The sequence below is a fragment of the Meleagris gallopavo genome, chromosome 2 (genome assembly GCF_905368555.1).
Source record: "Meleagris gallopavo chromosome 2, MGAL_WU_HG_1.1, whole genome shotgun sequence".
NCBI lineage: Eukaryota > Metazoa > Chordata > Aves > Galliformes > Phasianidae > Meleagris > Meleagris gallopavo.
Window position 1 is genome coordinate 31,654,397 of NC_139405.1, and position 16,746 is coordinate 31,671,142.

Here is a 16,746-nt window from a genome sequence, read left to right on the forward strand (position 1 = left end):
CTCTGGGCGGGGACTGTTCAGCCCTGCTCGGTTCGAGGCGCGCACGGCACCTCGCCGCCTGTCCTGGAGTGGCGGCTCTCTGAGGTGCCCGCGTCGTCGCTTAGATGCGGTGGAAGCAGAGGCGCTTTAAAGGAGTTCTGTCAGCGCCGTTGAATCGAAGTGACAGCCGCAGGCCTGAGGCTGCAGTAGTCGCAGATAACCCGAGCAAGAAGGATCATCGAGTCCAACCGAGGATCATCCGACCCCCGGCTCCACTCAGCACCACCCAAAGTTCAAACCCGATGTCTGAGCTGTCCAAGTGATATTCCAGAGTGTGCCACGTTCAGTTTTGAGCCCCTCAGTATGGGATATCTAGTGGGTGGAATGTGTCCAGAGAAGAGCAGTGAAGCTGGTGAAGGAACTGGAAAACAGCACTTAGGAGCAGCTGGGGAAACTGCGGCTGTTCAGAGAAAGAAGGCTGAGGGGAGACCTGGATCCCTCCAGCTGCCTAAAAGGAGCTTGCAGTGAGGAGGGTGTTGGCCTCTTCTCACCTAGCAAATGATGGGACACGAGGCAACGGCCTCAAGTTGCGCCAGAGGAGGGTTATGTTGAATATCAGGAAGAATTTATTCATGGTGAGGGTGGTCAAGTGTATCAAGCATAGGAATGGGCAGTATTTAAGGAGATGTGTGGATATAGCACTAAGGTTTAGTGTTGGGGCTCAGTAGGTTTGGTGGATAGTTGGACTTGATATTCTTTCCAATCTCAATCACTCTGTGTTTCTAGGTTTCTCTGCTTAGCTTCTCTCATTTGTTTTCAGCCTTGTTTAAGTTTCTTTTAATTTTTCCCAGTTGGTGTTTAGAAAGGAACAAAGCATCTCTGTCCTACATAGGCATTCCAAATGTAATCTTTTCTGATACTGATAGTACTGCAGCGGAGGCCAGGACTGCTTCAAGTGTTCAAACGTGGATGCACCATCACTTTTTACATTAGCGTAGTGTTATTTCCTCTTCTATGTAGATGAAAAAACAAGTTCTTCACAGGCAGCATTTGAAGATACTGCTTGAGAAAACAGCCTTCCATAGACACAGGAAGGAGCAAAAATGCTAGGTCAGGCAAATATGTAAATGAATGATGCAAGGGATGGAACACCTCCCCTTATAAGGACAGATTGAGAGAGCTGGAGCTATTCGGCCTGGAGAAGAGAATGCTCTGGGGAGACCTGAGAGTGGCCTTTCAGTATTTGAAGGGGAATTATAAGAAGTAAGGGGACAGCCTCTTTGTTAGTCTTTTGTGACAGGACAAGGAGAAGTGGTTTCAAACTGAAAGAGGGCAGTGTTAGGCTGAACATAAGTAATAAGTTTTTTTACAGTAAGGGTAAAGACCAGGTTGGATGGGGCCCTGGGCAGCCCGATCTCATATTAGATATTGAGGTTGGCAGCCCTGCCTGTGGCAGGTGGTTGGAGTTTGATGATCCTTGTGGTTCCTTCCAACCCAAGCCATTCTATGATTCTGTAATTCTGTGATTTTTAGGGTGGTGAGGCACTGGCACAGAGAGGTGAATGCCACGTCCCTGGAGACATTCAAGGTCAGGCTGGATGGGGCTCTGAGCACCCTGATGTAGTTCTATGTGTCCTTGTTCACTGCAGGGGAGCTGGACCAGATGGCCTTTAAGGGTCCCTTCCAACTCAAACAATTCTATGATTCTATGAAGCCCTTAAAGCTGTGATCCCACAGCCCTTCTACGGGACCTTGTGTCACAGTCCTGTGTGATTGACTGTGGGAGGTATGGCTGGACTAGATGGAGTCAAAATCAGACAGAACTTTATTTCTGATTGCACTTCAGTGAATGCTGAAACTGTTTGGAATGGCACAAGTCCCTTCAGTGTGAAAATTCTTTAGTGTAGAACCCAGAGCTTTCTGTAACTGCAAACAGTTCTTCACCCGCAGTGCTTTCTGAACTGTTCTGATTGAAGACAACAAATGACTCACCATAACATAAAGATATAAATGAATGTCTCAAGGACTAGCATGAGGAAGTAGTAAATATGAGGATTTAAGAACACAGACATCAGTAGGTTTAAAATTTTTTTTTTTTATTGTGCTGCCAAGAGCCAAATTACAAGAAACCGCCTTACAGTTAAAAAAGTAAACAAGCAATCTGCTGAACCGCAGTGCACTCCGAGTGCCACATATGCATCTATTTTTCAGAAAATTATATCTGCATTTCTCTTACAAGAGCACAACAGGAACCAAAGTAAAAGAGTGTAATGGATACAGCACATAGGATAAATCATATCTTTAAAATAATAATAATAAAATAATAATAATAAAAAACATTTTACACCATGTCCTATATCCTGCTAATATTTTCAGAATATGGCCTTGATTGTAAAACAAAAGCAAGCATTTACAATTTCTGGATAAAGACTGCTTACTCTTATGCAAGGAATGGATGTCTTGTCTTGACAAAATCTTTGTAGTAAGTGGACAGAAACGTCTCTGTTTCAATATCAGATTGAGTACAAAACACTGGGGAGACCACATTTTTTCTTATTGGTGGTTGGAAATGGAAGTTACATAAGCAGAAAAAATGTTGACCCTTGATGATACACCTATTTTTTGCTTTGATGCAAACAGCTAGAACACCTTTTTGATATTCTAAAACAAACAAAAAAATTGTTAATCTTCAGATTAATAAATTAGGTCATTATAATAATAAATTAGGTTTTTTTTTTCTTTTCAGTTTTTAAAGTTCAGCAACCTCTGACCAAGTATTTACAACAATACTTGAGAGTTCCTTTACAAAAAATACATTTTCTTTTCACATTAAGCATACTGGGTATCTGTGTCTCTTATGACAAGCATTTGTAAAAGAAAAAAGGCAATGCACAAATGGGTAATTAGTATAAAAGTGCCAAGACCTGTTTGGAAAGTTAACATTGTATTATACAGCCAGAGTTATAAATGAGGCAAGCTACAACAAACTTCCAGCTTAATGTGGACAATATTCCAGTAGTTGTTTCAAACAATTGTTTGAAAAAAAAAAAAAAAAAGAAATAAAAGAAAGAAAAAAAAACAATAGAAAATCCAGGAGCTGATGGTGTTATTCTATGGAGCTGATTAGTGCTGCATGTATATTGTCATCAGTGTCTCTAGCCAATGCATTCATTAAAAAGCCTTTTTAAGGCTAAGCAGGAAAAGAAAAATAAGAAACACCCTGAAATGTAGCAAGTAGCAAGAGCAACGCTTACTGCTATAATCGTGCACGTACTGTACACACGCAAACACAAGAGTGCACACACACACACACGCACACAAACACTTTCAAATCAAATCAAACTGTAGGTAGAATGAGATGCTCTTTTTCTTGTCTTTTCTAAACTCACAAGTGATTAAGCACTGATATGGAATGCCTGTTTATCTGTTTTTGCTCTGGGTAAAATCTCTCTCAGATAAAAATACATTCAACAAGAAAAAAAAATAGAAAAAATATATACTGTATACATAGTGTTTTATATATACAGTATATATACGTATAGTGTACATACACATGCATGTATACATACATACGTATACCTACATGCATTTGTATATACATATATATACACAAACATACAAATACTTTTTGTTGTTTTTAGCATAATTATATTTACATAAATATTCCTATAATGCTAAAGTTTAAAGAAGCATGATCTCCTTTTTTTCTGAGCTTCAAAAAAGGTGCTTGAGTAATATACAATTAAAATTAAGCAGCTTCCTAGCATGGAAGTAGTTTCTAAATCTGCATACCAGTAAATAAGAACATCAACAGGAAAAAACAAAACAAAACAAAAACAACAACCTTAAAACAGTCTCTTTTTTTACTCTCTTTTAAGCAAGAGCTTTGTCCAACAAAAAAATATTTTTCCTTCTCCTGTATGAACAACCAGAGATTGATATCAAATAACAAAATGAAACCACAACAGACAAACAAACAAACAAAAGCCCCTGGAACTGCATGGTGTTCTTGACTTTTCCTTCCTTCCTTCAATACTGCTGTCAAAAGATCCAGTGCTCATTTCAGGAATTACTTAGGCCTCAGTCATTTGCGAACTCTGCCAAAGTCTGGCTAATCTAGCCAATCAGCTTTGAAGAAAACAAAAATAAAACAAAAAACAAAAAGCAGCACAAGGTGTAATTTTGTACATCCTTAATAAACCCACCCTTTATTTTCTGCTATAACCTTTTCCTTGCTATTTCATTAACTACTGCAGCTTCTCAACATATAGAAAAATATTTGCAGCTACACCACACCTGTGATGTGACAAATTCTGTTCTATGAGTATATTATTGTAGCAACAGCTGGAAAGAAAACATCAGACCTTTTTATTTTTTATTTTTTTTCACTTGGGGTTAGGATTTGCTGCAACAGATGCAATTTCAGAACAACAAAAAAAGCCGCTGTCCTGCTGCTTGGTGGTATTTATTCATTTTCTTCTCCAGCCAAGCATGATCAGCTTTTCTTCTCTGAAACTTCCTTTTACCTCATTGCCTACCCCTAGCCCCTGATTCCCCCTCCCGAAAAAACCTCTACAGCTATGTTACAAGCAAATACACCTTAACAAGTTTTAAAACTTTGGTTCTAAGAAAACACTTGGTCAGTTATCTCAAGGAAAAGTGGGAATGCTTTTTCTGGCACATTGCAGGAGTCAGAGCTCATCCCAGTAAGGTCTTAGAGCTGTACATGTAGTCACAAATCCAATACAATCCACTAAGCAAGTGCACGATTCTAGCTTTATTTTAATAGCAGACTTAGTCTCTTTCTCTCTCTCTCTCTCTCGTTCTTAAATCCTTGGTAAGGGTGCAATTCTTCAAACTGTTTGATAGAAATTATCTGCCTGTAGGTTGTTCTGTTTCTGCATGCTGTAAAATCCGCTGTATCTTGAATCCGGGTCTGCAATTCTTAACATCCTCTGAGAACTGTCCACCTGGACCATGGTACCTTTCTTGCAGTCCACATATACCAGCTGATTGTTTAGGCAAGATGGCTGTTAAGATAGAAAGAGAACACCGAATCAGTTATTTTTTTTCTGTATTCGACCCACTGTTAGCAGGTGTTTGTGGTACAAACCCATAAACACAAAGGGAAATCAAACTGGCACTGAAACAGTTTAGACTCTTGCTAAGCTTGGTAAAGGTTTAAGCCAAGCACAATGACAAACAACAGCCTCTTACAAATCACTATTTTCATCTTCTCAGTAAAGTTCTGGTATTCTATTTTCCCAGTTAAACTGTTACCTATTAGTCTTCCACTACACAAGGGCTTAAACTTGTTGCCTCAGAGGTGCAGGAGGTTGTTTCCAAGGCTTTAATAGCCTCTTTACAGCTGAGCATTTTTGAGAACATTTTGTTCTTGGTGACAATACCACTAGGATAACGGGAGAGATTTATTTTATTTTTATTCAAGCAATTGAAGTTGATTGTCTCCTCCGCTAAACGTGAGATTCTGTTACCATAAGGAGCAATTCTATGGAAACCACTTGACTCACAGGTAAGAAGAGTTTACAACAAAACAAGGAATAAAAACACAAAAATAAGGCCACATTTTACAATATTAAAGTGTTATTTTATGTGACAAGAAGAAGCGGGAACAGCAGTAGACAAGATCTCCCATTTATTTCCTAGACTAAATTTGAGAATGTATAGCAGAAGTGCAAAATCTCCTAGAGAATTGTGGGAAAACCTGTCATTCCTGACAGAGAAACAAGCAGTATATGTTTTCTTCAACAATGTACTCATCTTCTACTGGATCTGATGTATCATTGTCCTTTAAGTACCCCTTCTTCTAAAGCTCTTCAATACAATTATCTCATCCTGTATACTATTATATAGCTTAGTACCGATCTGTCGATTTTTAGATTAACATCAGATGTATACATTTTTTTCTGTTTTCTCAGCATATTTAAATAACTACAAGCTGCAAAACCTTTCTCCTGCAGCCATCATAGAGAAAGCAGAAAGAAAATCTGATGACATGCAGCTTAAAGGGTATAATGGAGCATTTACTCCTCGGAAAAGTAGTTCCAATCCCAACACTCCTAAGAACAACTAGGATTGTGGGAATATTTTTGCTCAAAACACTACATTATTTTATTCATTAGCATCAGGAAAACAAAAGAGATGAAAAGATATATAGTAATGGTTTATAATATCAGTAACAACTCTGGAAAAAATGAAAAATATCCTCTGAAATAGTACACTCGACTATTAAAAGTGAATTTCTTGCAAGTGTGTTATCACTGGATAGGCTGAACTACAGTGTTTAGTCTATGATATTTCTAGTATAAATAAAACCTGTAATAAAAATTTTTATTGGTTTCAAATTCATTAAACTTTTTGCAACCCATCAGTGATTTTATGTTAAAACTGTCCAATATAATGCAGTTATTAGAAAGTGTGATGAACATTACTGGTACTCACAGAATCTGATGTTGGACAATACTTTGAAAGTGGATGGAAATTTAGAAAGCGAAAGCTTTCTCCCAAGTGATGACTGCAGATGAGAACTGCATACAATTATGTACACACACATAAAGTTGGGAACTTTTTTGGATTTTTTTTGCTGAACTTGATTTCTATCCAGTCTCCACTCATCACTGCATCAAGCAAGACATTACTGGCATTCATTCAATAATGAAAATAATTATTCAGGAGATTAAATAAACACCACCAGCTTCAAAGGTATAAAAAGGATTCAAGCTTAAATGAAAAATAACTGAGTTCATATGATGTGAATTCAATTGCATCTCACAGAATATTCTAGTCAATTTCATTTTTCAGAAAGGTGAGAAGCTGGAAACACGAATATGGCACCTTTGTTGGAGCTTTGTAGCAGGACACTGGAATCCACTGCTTTTTCTGATTGATGAGCAGAAAGACGATTACTAACAGCGCTATCGTGATTGGAATTGTCACCAAGGCAACAGAGCTAACTGATGCATCTTCACTGGGATGTGGTCCACTTCCACTTCTGTACTCTCCCTGGAGATGATTCATGTCTGCAAGACAAATGTGGGCATTTGACATCAGTAATGATAAATGGGCCCTTATCCATAAATAATATAAAAGCCTCAGTCACAAACCTTGTCATTTTCATGAATTTGGACTTTTTCTCCTGAAATGTCCCTTTTTTTATATAAATTAGAATAACTGAAAGCTAGTAGTTTGTATAGTGACTATATAAGCCAGGAAAAGGCCATCAAAAAGAGGAAATTGGATAGAATATAAAGGAGCAATAATAAGCAACTGTGACAGCTCAGTTGTATTCACTTCATCTTATCTGATCACAACCAAATTCCCACTCATGGAAAAATTATGCTGTATTTCTGTGCAGCAGAAAACCTGGTAGTCTTACAATGAAAAGTTTTTTTTTTTTTTTTTAATAATTTTTAATTTTTTTAAGCTGATAGAGCTGTTCAGTCCTGTCCTTGCCTGTTGAGAAATTATTACAATACTTGCACCACTCAGCCTCTGAAAACAGCTCACTGGCAGTCTAACAGACTCAGTTTTTCATGTAATTTCAAAGCACAGTCATTTTCAGTGACAGTATTCCCACACAGTTTTCAGTGCACATTTACAGTTTCTCAGCCAGGATAGACACAAGTCAACTACCAACCCCTCTGAAACGTGAAAATGTTGAAATTATAAACAGTGTAACTCTATTGTTCTGTAAAGTAGTTATATTTCAGATATACTTTCTCCTAGCCACCACGTACTAGCACACGATACGATACTTGGATACAGAAAAACAATATATACAAATTTTAATAGTCCTTCAATTAGAAAAAGTTAGCAAAGAGAGTGACATACAGTGTTTTCCCCTACCCTGCTGGGTAGTGTAGTTTTACAACCAAAGATGGATTTACAACATTAGACTATTTTAACAGTCTTGTGTCATTACACCTGAAGTGTTCTGTTCCACAGCCATTTTTCTATGATATATTCAGTGTGGGACTCAAGAATATGGGGTGAGATTCTTTTAAGTGGTTTGTAGAATAGAATAAGGGGCAATAGACAAAGATTGTAACACAGGAAGTTCCATTCAAACATGAAGAAGAACTTCACTGTTAGGGTGACGGTGCGCTGGAACAGGTTGCCCAGAGAGGTTGTGGTGTCTCCTTTTCTGGAGATAGTTAAGACTCATCTGGATACTTTCCTGTGCAACCTACTGTAGGGGACCTGCTTTAGTAGGGGGTTGGACCTGATAATCTCCCTTCCAACCCTTGCAATTCTATGAAGATATTGTACGTTCTTCTGTTTGTATCTTTCAGTACAAGAATGTCAAATGGACCAAATCAAAGTTCATTGATGCCTATGGCATAATAGCATCCTGCTTTCTAGCTCATGTATGAAAAAGACACTGCAGAAGCATTCCTCATTCAGCAGTTCATCATATTTATAACTGTACAGAACTGTCATACCAACAAAGATGCGTCTTCCAAGCTGAAGATGTAATGATAATGAGATCAAATTGCTTAAGTATACTTTAACAGACTGAATCCTCTTTGCTCAATACAGTATAATAACAGAATAATATTCTCAGATAACCATCTTTTTCAAAGCATTACTCAGATGCTACCAGAACTGAAAAAAATAAGCACATTAAAACACGGGGAATAGTCACAGATCTAAGTTAGCCCCGTTTATATCAGATCTTACCTCTGTGAATGTGGATGATGTCATTTTCACTTGGTGTTGACCAGTTTGGCACTTCTAGTTCAACATCTCCTCGATGATTTGTCTTCTCAATAGGGATGTTAGTAGGTTCAGGTACATACATCTCTGCAAAATGAGATGAATGTCTTTCACAAATTACAAGCTTCTTGATTTTCTGGTGCTGCTCTTAATTCAGTAGATACGTCTGACTATCTGCGGTGCTTTCTACTACAAATCTTTTCATTTGTTTTAGAATTTTCTCCATTGCAACTATGGGATATGGTTTTAATTTGACATAATATCTTTAATTTGTGTTAAAAAAAATTTCACTGTATACAAGATTCATGCATGTTGTCATAATCATTATACTAATGAAAAAAGAATGATCTAGTCCTGTAAATAACTTTTTGCTTTTTAAAAAACCATTTCAGAATAGATGGCTAAGGCTTGGTTTGTGATATTAAATATAAAAAATGCCAAGACAGGGCTACATCCTCTCAGCTAGTACATAACTGACAATTTTTTTTTTCCTCTCCTGTAGTTCCCAAAGTAAGAGAATTGAAAGAGATACTACTGCTGAATTGTCCTGTCAGAAGTAGTTATTAGCTGACTCATTAAGAAGGAAAACACCTGCAAAAATATGTCAGGAGTAGCATTAAAAAGCAGTTGCAGTTCTTATGTCCCTTGTGTCCACAGCTAAGACAATTTCATATTACATACGTATCAAATTAAAATACGCTAGTAATGAAGTATTTGAAAAGTAGTGACCTAGAAGGGACAGAAATATTAATTACTGGGCAAATACGCAGAAGTGCAGAACTATTCATTTTCCTAATTCATTAGTTTATTTTCATAACTTTGTATACCAACAGACAGCAGAAGCAAAAAAAACCTATATGTTTGCACAATGTGCCTATCTGTTATTCATTTTCCTGAAGCCTTAATGTCTCCATGACATCATTCAGTATGGACTAACGTTCAAAAAACAATAAAAAACCTGACTGTCAGTCCTGAAAAAGAGCACTGCAATAACCTAAGTTGTTACATTACATTACCTGGGCACATGGGACAGCAGCTTCCCTCCACATTGATGGGTTCAGCACAGGGCAGGGGAGGGCAGCTAACAGTGGAGCAGAGAGTCTGGCCCTGCAGGCAGTAACAGTGCGTGCAGCTGTCGATGTCCCAGCGCTCCTCATCTGCATATGTTTTTCCACTGAAGTGGCAGACCACTTTCTTTGGTACTGTATCTTCTGTTGAAAATAAACAGAGCAGTGTTGGGATGGCCAATTGCATGCAGATCTGATCTTTTCCCAAAATATAACAGTGAAAAAATAACTAAGAAGAAATCCCAGCTATAATTAAAAGACCCTCTCCACATCTTTTATAGATGTTTCAGAAATACAATTTCTGCTTCTTTATGAAGTACATCACCAGCCCAAACTAATGCTTCTCATTTTCCTCGTGCAAGAGGCTAGAAGATGGATGATTGGGACATGAAGCAGTGATATCAAAAGTACTGTGAAAACTAAGATAAAACAAGAGAAACTTTTTTTTTTTTTTGGTGTTTGAGACTCCTAACTCTGACTCATCCTTCTCCTCTTTTCCTAGTAAATCCTATTTAAATCCTATTTAAGAAGAAAGCCAACCTATAGTTCTAATTACCAAGATTCAAGACAGACAAACTCAGTCTGGAATACTTCAACACAAGACTAGGAAGGATGCCAAGAAGAAGGTAGCAACTCTTGAGTGATGTAACTAGAAGAGTTTCGACTATTTATTATGACAAAACAGATAATAAGGGGATATGTTTATTCTTTGTAACCACATCAGTGGGAACTCCCACGAAAAAGTAGCAAGTATGTTTTTTTTCATGGTCAGTATTATAGAAGTTGGAAATTGGCATGATGGTAACTCTCAAAAAAGTGAGGTTAGGTTCCAGAACACTTTTTCCAAATATTGAGAGTTTCAAAACCAACATTTTTTTCAAACAGATTTTGACACATTATGTAATAGAGACCTAGATGTGATAAATAAAGTAGGTCTTGGGAAAACACTGAAAACCAGCATTCGTTTTCTTTTTAAGCATCCAATACATCTTTATTTTAATGCTGATACCTACGCAAGTCTTTCAGATTGCCTGTATTATACTTTCGATTTCACTGAGAAGATGATCATGAATTGCTTAACTAGAGATGTTTATTTGCTGCTATAGCATTTTACAGATTATCAAACAAACAAAAAACTACACAGCAGAACCTCCAAAAAACCAGACAGAACCTCATTTTCCTCATAGCTTCTCAGTACCTTTTTCTGCTAGAGGCAGAAGTTATTATGAAGAAACGTAGTGATGATGCTGGATTTGCAGATTAAGCAGATACATGAGACAGCAGAACCAAATTGCAAAGAAAGCCACTAAAGCCTCTTTTTCTAGAGAAATAGTGGTTTAATATCCATACAGCTTACATATATAAATATGTCAGCTAGAATTACCTCCCAAATATAAATACAAATCCTTATTAAATATTTTGGCCATCATTATAGATTTTATTTAGAGACAACATAAATAGATCAATATTATCTACAATAAAAAGGTTTGCAGTCAGCAGACTAGTGTCATATCTGGACACTAAATTCAAATGCAAAAGTAGACTACCGAGTACTACTGAGAAAATACGAATGAAAGCATATGAAAAGCTTAAAAGTTCCTGAGGTCCTTGGATTGGGCATCCATGTGTCCATGGATGTAACTTCAAGTAGAAGATTTCTATATCAATATAGAATACAGGATATAGGAAAGTAAGAGTGGGAGGAAAAAGTGCTCAAAGGTGCAAAAAACACATACAATTTCCATGCACAAGAAAGAAAAATGTTGAACACAGGATGAATTTGAGAATTCAGAAAACAAAAAAGCATCCAAGGCCTGCAAGATTTTGAATTTAAATCTGTGCTGACTTGTTAGACATGAACAAGATCTGGATCCAGAAAGAAGTAGAATAAAAGACGGTGCTAAAATCCAGCATCATTTTTGAAATTTCAAAAAATGAAGAAGTCTTGTTACAACTACTTATTGCCTACTAAACACTTCATCAACTATTACATGAAAATAGGAAGGAAGAATCTCTACCAAGATGTTCTTCACAGCTCTCAAGAAATAAGCAAAAAAGTGAGAAACACGAAGGTTTTTTTCTCCGTTTTGTGAAATTTCACATGGTTCTGTTTATCATCTTCAGTTGTAATCTTTTATCTGCAGTACTGCATATCTTGAAATAACATATACATTATCAGTCAGATCTTCCTCTAAATCCTCAAGTCTTTATGAAAATTACATCCTTATATTCCTGCACTTGTACCTTGAAACTACAAATAATGATCCTCAAAGCTCCCTATGCAGATTTTAATCTTCAGTTCAACAGAAGGCACAAATGGCTTTTCCCCAAAACAGGAAAACATATTTCAATTTGGAAATAAAACTTTCTCATTCCCAAAGAAGGGGTATCAAGTTATGGACTGTTTTTATTTGCTCACCAATACAGTAAGGACAACACTGTCCCTTTCTCAAAACAGGTCTCTCACAGGATACTGGTGGGCAAGACTCAGAATAGCATCTAATTACACCATCCATGCAGATACAGCTGGTGCAGACATTGGGCTTCCAGGACTCAGCTGTCAGAAAAATATCTCCTTCATCATTTTTGCAGTAACTGGGCATGCTCACATTGCTTGACAAAGAAGGCTGAAGAGGCTCGTCTGTAAATATAAAAAATTAAGGTAGTTAACTTACAGTAGCTAGCTTCTTTAATATTTCTTCTACATAGGGCTCATCCTTGTCATGCTTGCCAGTTCAGTACCTGCAGTTCATAAGGATCTCATTATATGCTCTAGAATAAAGGTGATGTAAACCTTTACCGAGTTTACTCAAGAAAAACCAACCAACCAACAAAAAGATAGTGAAATCATGAAATGATCATTGTCAGAAGCAGCCTCTCAGAAAGGGACTCTGAATGTTCTAAATGGAGTGGCATATAGGAATTCATCTTAAATCAGAGATATTGAATTTTAAGCCTAAAAGCTGAATCCTAGATTCAGTTCCAGGCTTTCTGTGATGAAAAGTCAAAAGCTATTATGCTGCGATCATCTTCTCCAGTCTTATAGGAGGTAATTATAAAACTGCGGAGAAGCAGATGGAGCTTGATCAGACTTCATCTTGATGCTGATGTGTTGGCTTTGATTCTCAGGCACTCACACAGGGGAGATATTTCTGCAGTGAAGCTGTATCTTAACAGACATTATAGATCCAGAAATATGAGTGCAGGTACAGAGAACACATGAAAAAGAAGATAAAAAGATTCATAAGGAGACTCAGATCAGGCTCTCAATCTAACTATGCAAAATAGGAGACTAAGCTTCTCACATAGCCAGTGAAGAAGGATGAACTTCTCCAAACATTTATTTATGTTTATTTTGAAGATAAACAAAAAAAAATGTTCATGGTTAATAATTAGAAAAATGGCTGTTGGGAGAACAGGCTAACATTTTCGCTGAAAAAAGCCTTGCCAGGAAAAATAACTCCCAAACCAACAAACATCCTGTGTAAGAAATGGCAAAACCTAGTTTGTTTAAGTAAAGCAAATCCTGTTACCTTCTTGACACTCTGAGGCAGTCTACTGCTGGGCTGGAACGGTCAGATATTAGTCAGCTGCCTTCAAGTCACTCTCAAATCATATCAAGTGAGGATAAAAACAGCAAATTTTCTTTTCTGTACAAATCCCAAATATCCAACCCTTACATTATTAGATTTCCCTCAGAGAAGGTATCCAAACTTCCACCAGCAGATAACTGTTGCACACAGTCAAATTTTGCAATTGAAATTGGAGGACTGCAGGCTTAAACTCTAAAATGCTAAAGGAAAAAGGCAAAGCAACAAACAACTGTGCACACACTGAAACAACTAGTATTCATAACATAAATTCTAAAATCAAGAAAAGACTGATGAAAACTAGCTGTCAATATATACCTGGGCACTGAGGACAGCAGGAGTCCTGTGTGCGAGTGGGGTTTTGGCAAAGAAGAGGAGGACAGACTTCTGTCTCACACAGGACTCGTCCACTGTGGCATGTACACTGTGTGCAAGAATCAATGTTCCATGTTTCTCCTTCTACAAAGTATTCCCCACCAGGAGCATGACAGATTGATGGACTAGTGAGCTCTGGCTTCTGCACAATTATTTCATCTGGAAAAAACAGAATTAGAAGATAAGAAAAATCAACTGTGAGTCCAATGATTAAAACATATACTCAACCTTTTATTTCTTGCTGTTATTATAGAAAATATTAGGATTAACAAAACCAGCTATAAAAAGAATTTCTTTAGGAGTGGATTTAACTCTGTGTCACTCACCCGTATCTCACAGAAAACGTAAAAAAGGTGGAAATGGAACACTTTGGGAACTAACTTGAATAAATGCTAGTTAATATACATCAGAGATAACCCAGTATTCTTGGAATTTTGGAAAGAAAGCAAACCAATCTACAACATAGACATTCCAAGAGACAACTGTCATTTTCTTCTGAAAATGTATTTGAAGTGCACAATTTCTTAATTGCTAAATATTAACATAAATGTAATTCCTGAAAGGATGGATAAGTATGTACACAGTCTGGGATTTGAGAAGATTCAACTGCCTATGATAAAATTCTGATGTGATTTGTGCCCATAACATTCAATGCCAGACTAAAACCAAAACCAGATAATCTCCACCCATAGCTCCTAAAAACTTAAAAGCACTTAACAGCGAAAATATGTCACTGAGAGATTGTTTCATAAAGAAAAAATAAAAATTAAAACAATAATCAGCAGTAATGACTGAAGTAAAAACAGTATCCAAGATGAACCCAGTGAGTAGACTTTAATTTTCAGTGATTATCTCACCAAATTAATCTTAGCTCCTTTTCACGCAATTAATTACATTAAGTCTACATCCCTAGCCAAAGACTCATCCAGCCCGGATTAGAAATCCAGGCAGTTAGAGAAAGGATCTGACCTTCTTCAAGTCTTCCAACCATGAGGGCATTCAAATAATGGGGGACCACTCTTCACAAATGGGTGTTTTAAAAATAAAAAATAGACCTGCCTTGGATTTAGACAGTGTTTAAGCAATTGCTATCAGTGAAATTCTGCCGTGGACTACGCTTGCACAGCCTGATTAAAAAAGTTCCCACTGCACATAATGGATGTATTTCAAAACGACGGCTATATGACGTTTTCTAATAAATTTACATAGATGACAGGTAGGCATGCTGGTTGCTGTGGACCTGGCATGAGCCAACAAGCTTTCTCCACGCACTGCATATAGGAATCAAGCTGCCCCACGTAGCATGCTTTATTCAGCTCCATGAGCCATGAGTTTAACCTGTTGCAATGTGAAGCTGCAGGCTTGTGAGTGCATATTGCTCTTTGGCCTCAATTCAACCCAAGTGATGTTGGACATTAAGAACCGAGCTCCCTCAGAATTTCTGTGCTGTGAAGAGAATAGATTAGAAAGTGACCCAAGTAATGATTCAGTATCCCTAAACCATTTTCTGTAGGTCCCCCTCTCCTACTTTTGTCATTTGGATAGCCCAAGGCTAACACAGTGCATGTGCTTCTCACCACATTCTTAATAACTTTTGTTATTATGTTATAAACATAATTTGTCTGATGAATTAAGTTTGTGCCCTTTGCTCTGCGGTGTTGCTTCATAGAAGATGCCCAGTTCCATGTCTTACTTTCTCTTCTGGAGAATGACAGATAGAACTCAAGAAAATAGACTCAGGCTCATCTTTCCTTGTTCAGAAAGTACTTCAATATTTTTTCCTTAAGGGAATTAACTCATCTATCAGTGATTAGCTTATGTTACCTTTTTCCCATTGTATACATTTCTGAACAGCAAATAGGATTCAGTAGCATTTACCACACTTGAAGTGACAGCTAGTCTGCTGCCCTGTCACTGTCTGACTTATTTCAGCTGGAACAATCTATTACATTTTATGCAAAAAACATTCAGAGTCAGGCAAGCTTTGCATTAAGTTTTTTGCAAAGTCACAGCTTATATACTGCTCATAATCATAAATGCCTAACCAGAGAGTACTGCTGTATGTACGGCACTGCTTACAGCTCCCTAACCAGTATTGGTATTGATATATTATTGCAATTGAGTTGCTGCAAATGTGCAATTACTATATTCCTGATGGAGTAACTAGCAAGACAAGCACGTAGTCTTTCTGAGAAGCATGGTTCTGCAAAACACTAGAAGTTAATGGCTTTCTAAATCTTGCAGGAAACCTGGAGCTTTCCATAAGAACTGGTACAATCCACTTGAATCTCATAATATATAAAACATGGTTTTAATGAGTGTTTTAGCAAAGTATTTCTTGTTCTGTTGAAAACCAAATGTGAAATTGAGCATAAGCAACTTTTTCAGTTTGAAAAGAGATTCCTGAGAGCTGCCACTTCCCTCTCAGTAGGCTAAAAGTGTGATTTAAAACTCACTACATCAGGACTGCTAATTATTTATGTTAGATACATTTGACTGTCATGCTCACAACCTCACAAACGCAACTACATTCCTATCTGTAGAAAGCCATGATATTCATTTAATAGCATCAGTGTGGAATCAATACACTGCAAACTAAAATCAGAAGTGCATAGCAAACAAACAGAAAACCTTGGAGAAAGAGAACCCCTCAGAAACAAATTTGGCCATATTAATTAATACTCACAAGTAAAAAACTGAAAGAAACTAATCTCTGATTGCCCTAGCACTGTATGCATTTGCACCAAATATGGCTTTGCTAGCACAGAAGCTAGATGACAAATACCCTGTAAAGACCAAAGAATGTTAGGCAGAGAAATCTAGGTAGATACCATATCTCTATGCCCATATCTGGACTCTACTGGCATAACACTGCAATCTGGTGTGGCAAAAATCTTACATACAAACTGATAAAACCAGCCAGATGCTTAATAATGGGAGAGAAGGAAGCAAGTAAAGGATGGATCCTCAAGTGTGCATAAATAGTGGGAGTAACTTTC

At 37.3% G+C, this 16,746-nt stretch overlaps 1 protein-coding gene across 1 annotated transcript in view; it reads right to left on the reverse strand.

The window, feature by feature from the left end:
- Positions 1-2,054: 2,054 nt before the first annotated feature.
- The window catches only part of CRIM1 (cysteine rich transmembrane BMP regulator 1), a 164,440-nt gene continuing 149,748 nt past the window's right edge, over positions 2,055-16,746 (reverse strand). The window contains exons 12-17 of the mRNA XM_085219560.1: positions 13,691-13,906; positions 12,202-12,423; positions 9,732-9,926; positions 8,680-8,802; positions 6,835-7,019; positions 2,055-5,009 (exon numbers count right to left, since the gene is read on the reverse strand). Of these exons, the coding sequence (XP_085075686.1) occupies positions 4,833-5,009; positions 6,835-7,019; positions 8,680-8,802; positions 9,732-9,926; positions 12,202-12,423; positions 13,691-13,906 (1,118 nt within the window). The 3' untranslated portion in view covers positions 2,055-4,832. The remainder of the gene's footprint in view (positions 5,010-6,834; positions 7,020-8,679; positions 8,803-9,731; positions 9,927-12,201; positions 12,424-13,690; positions 13,907-16,746) is intronic.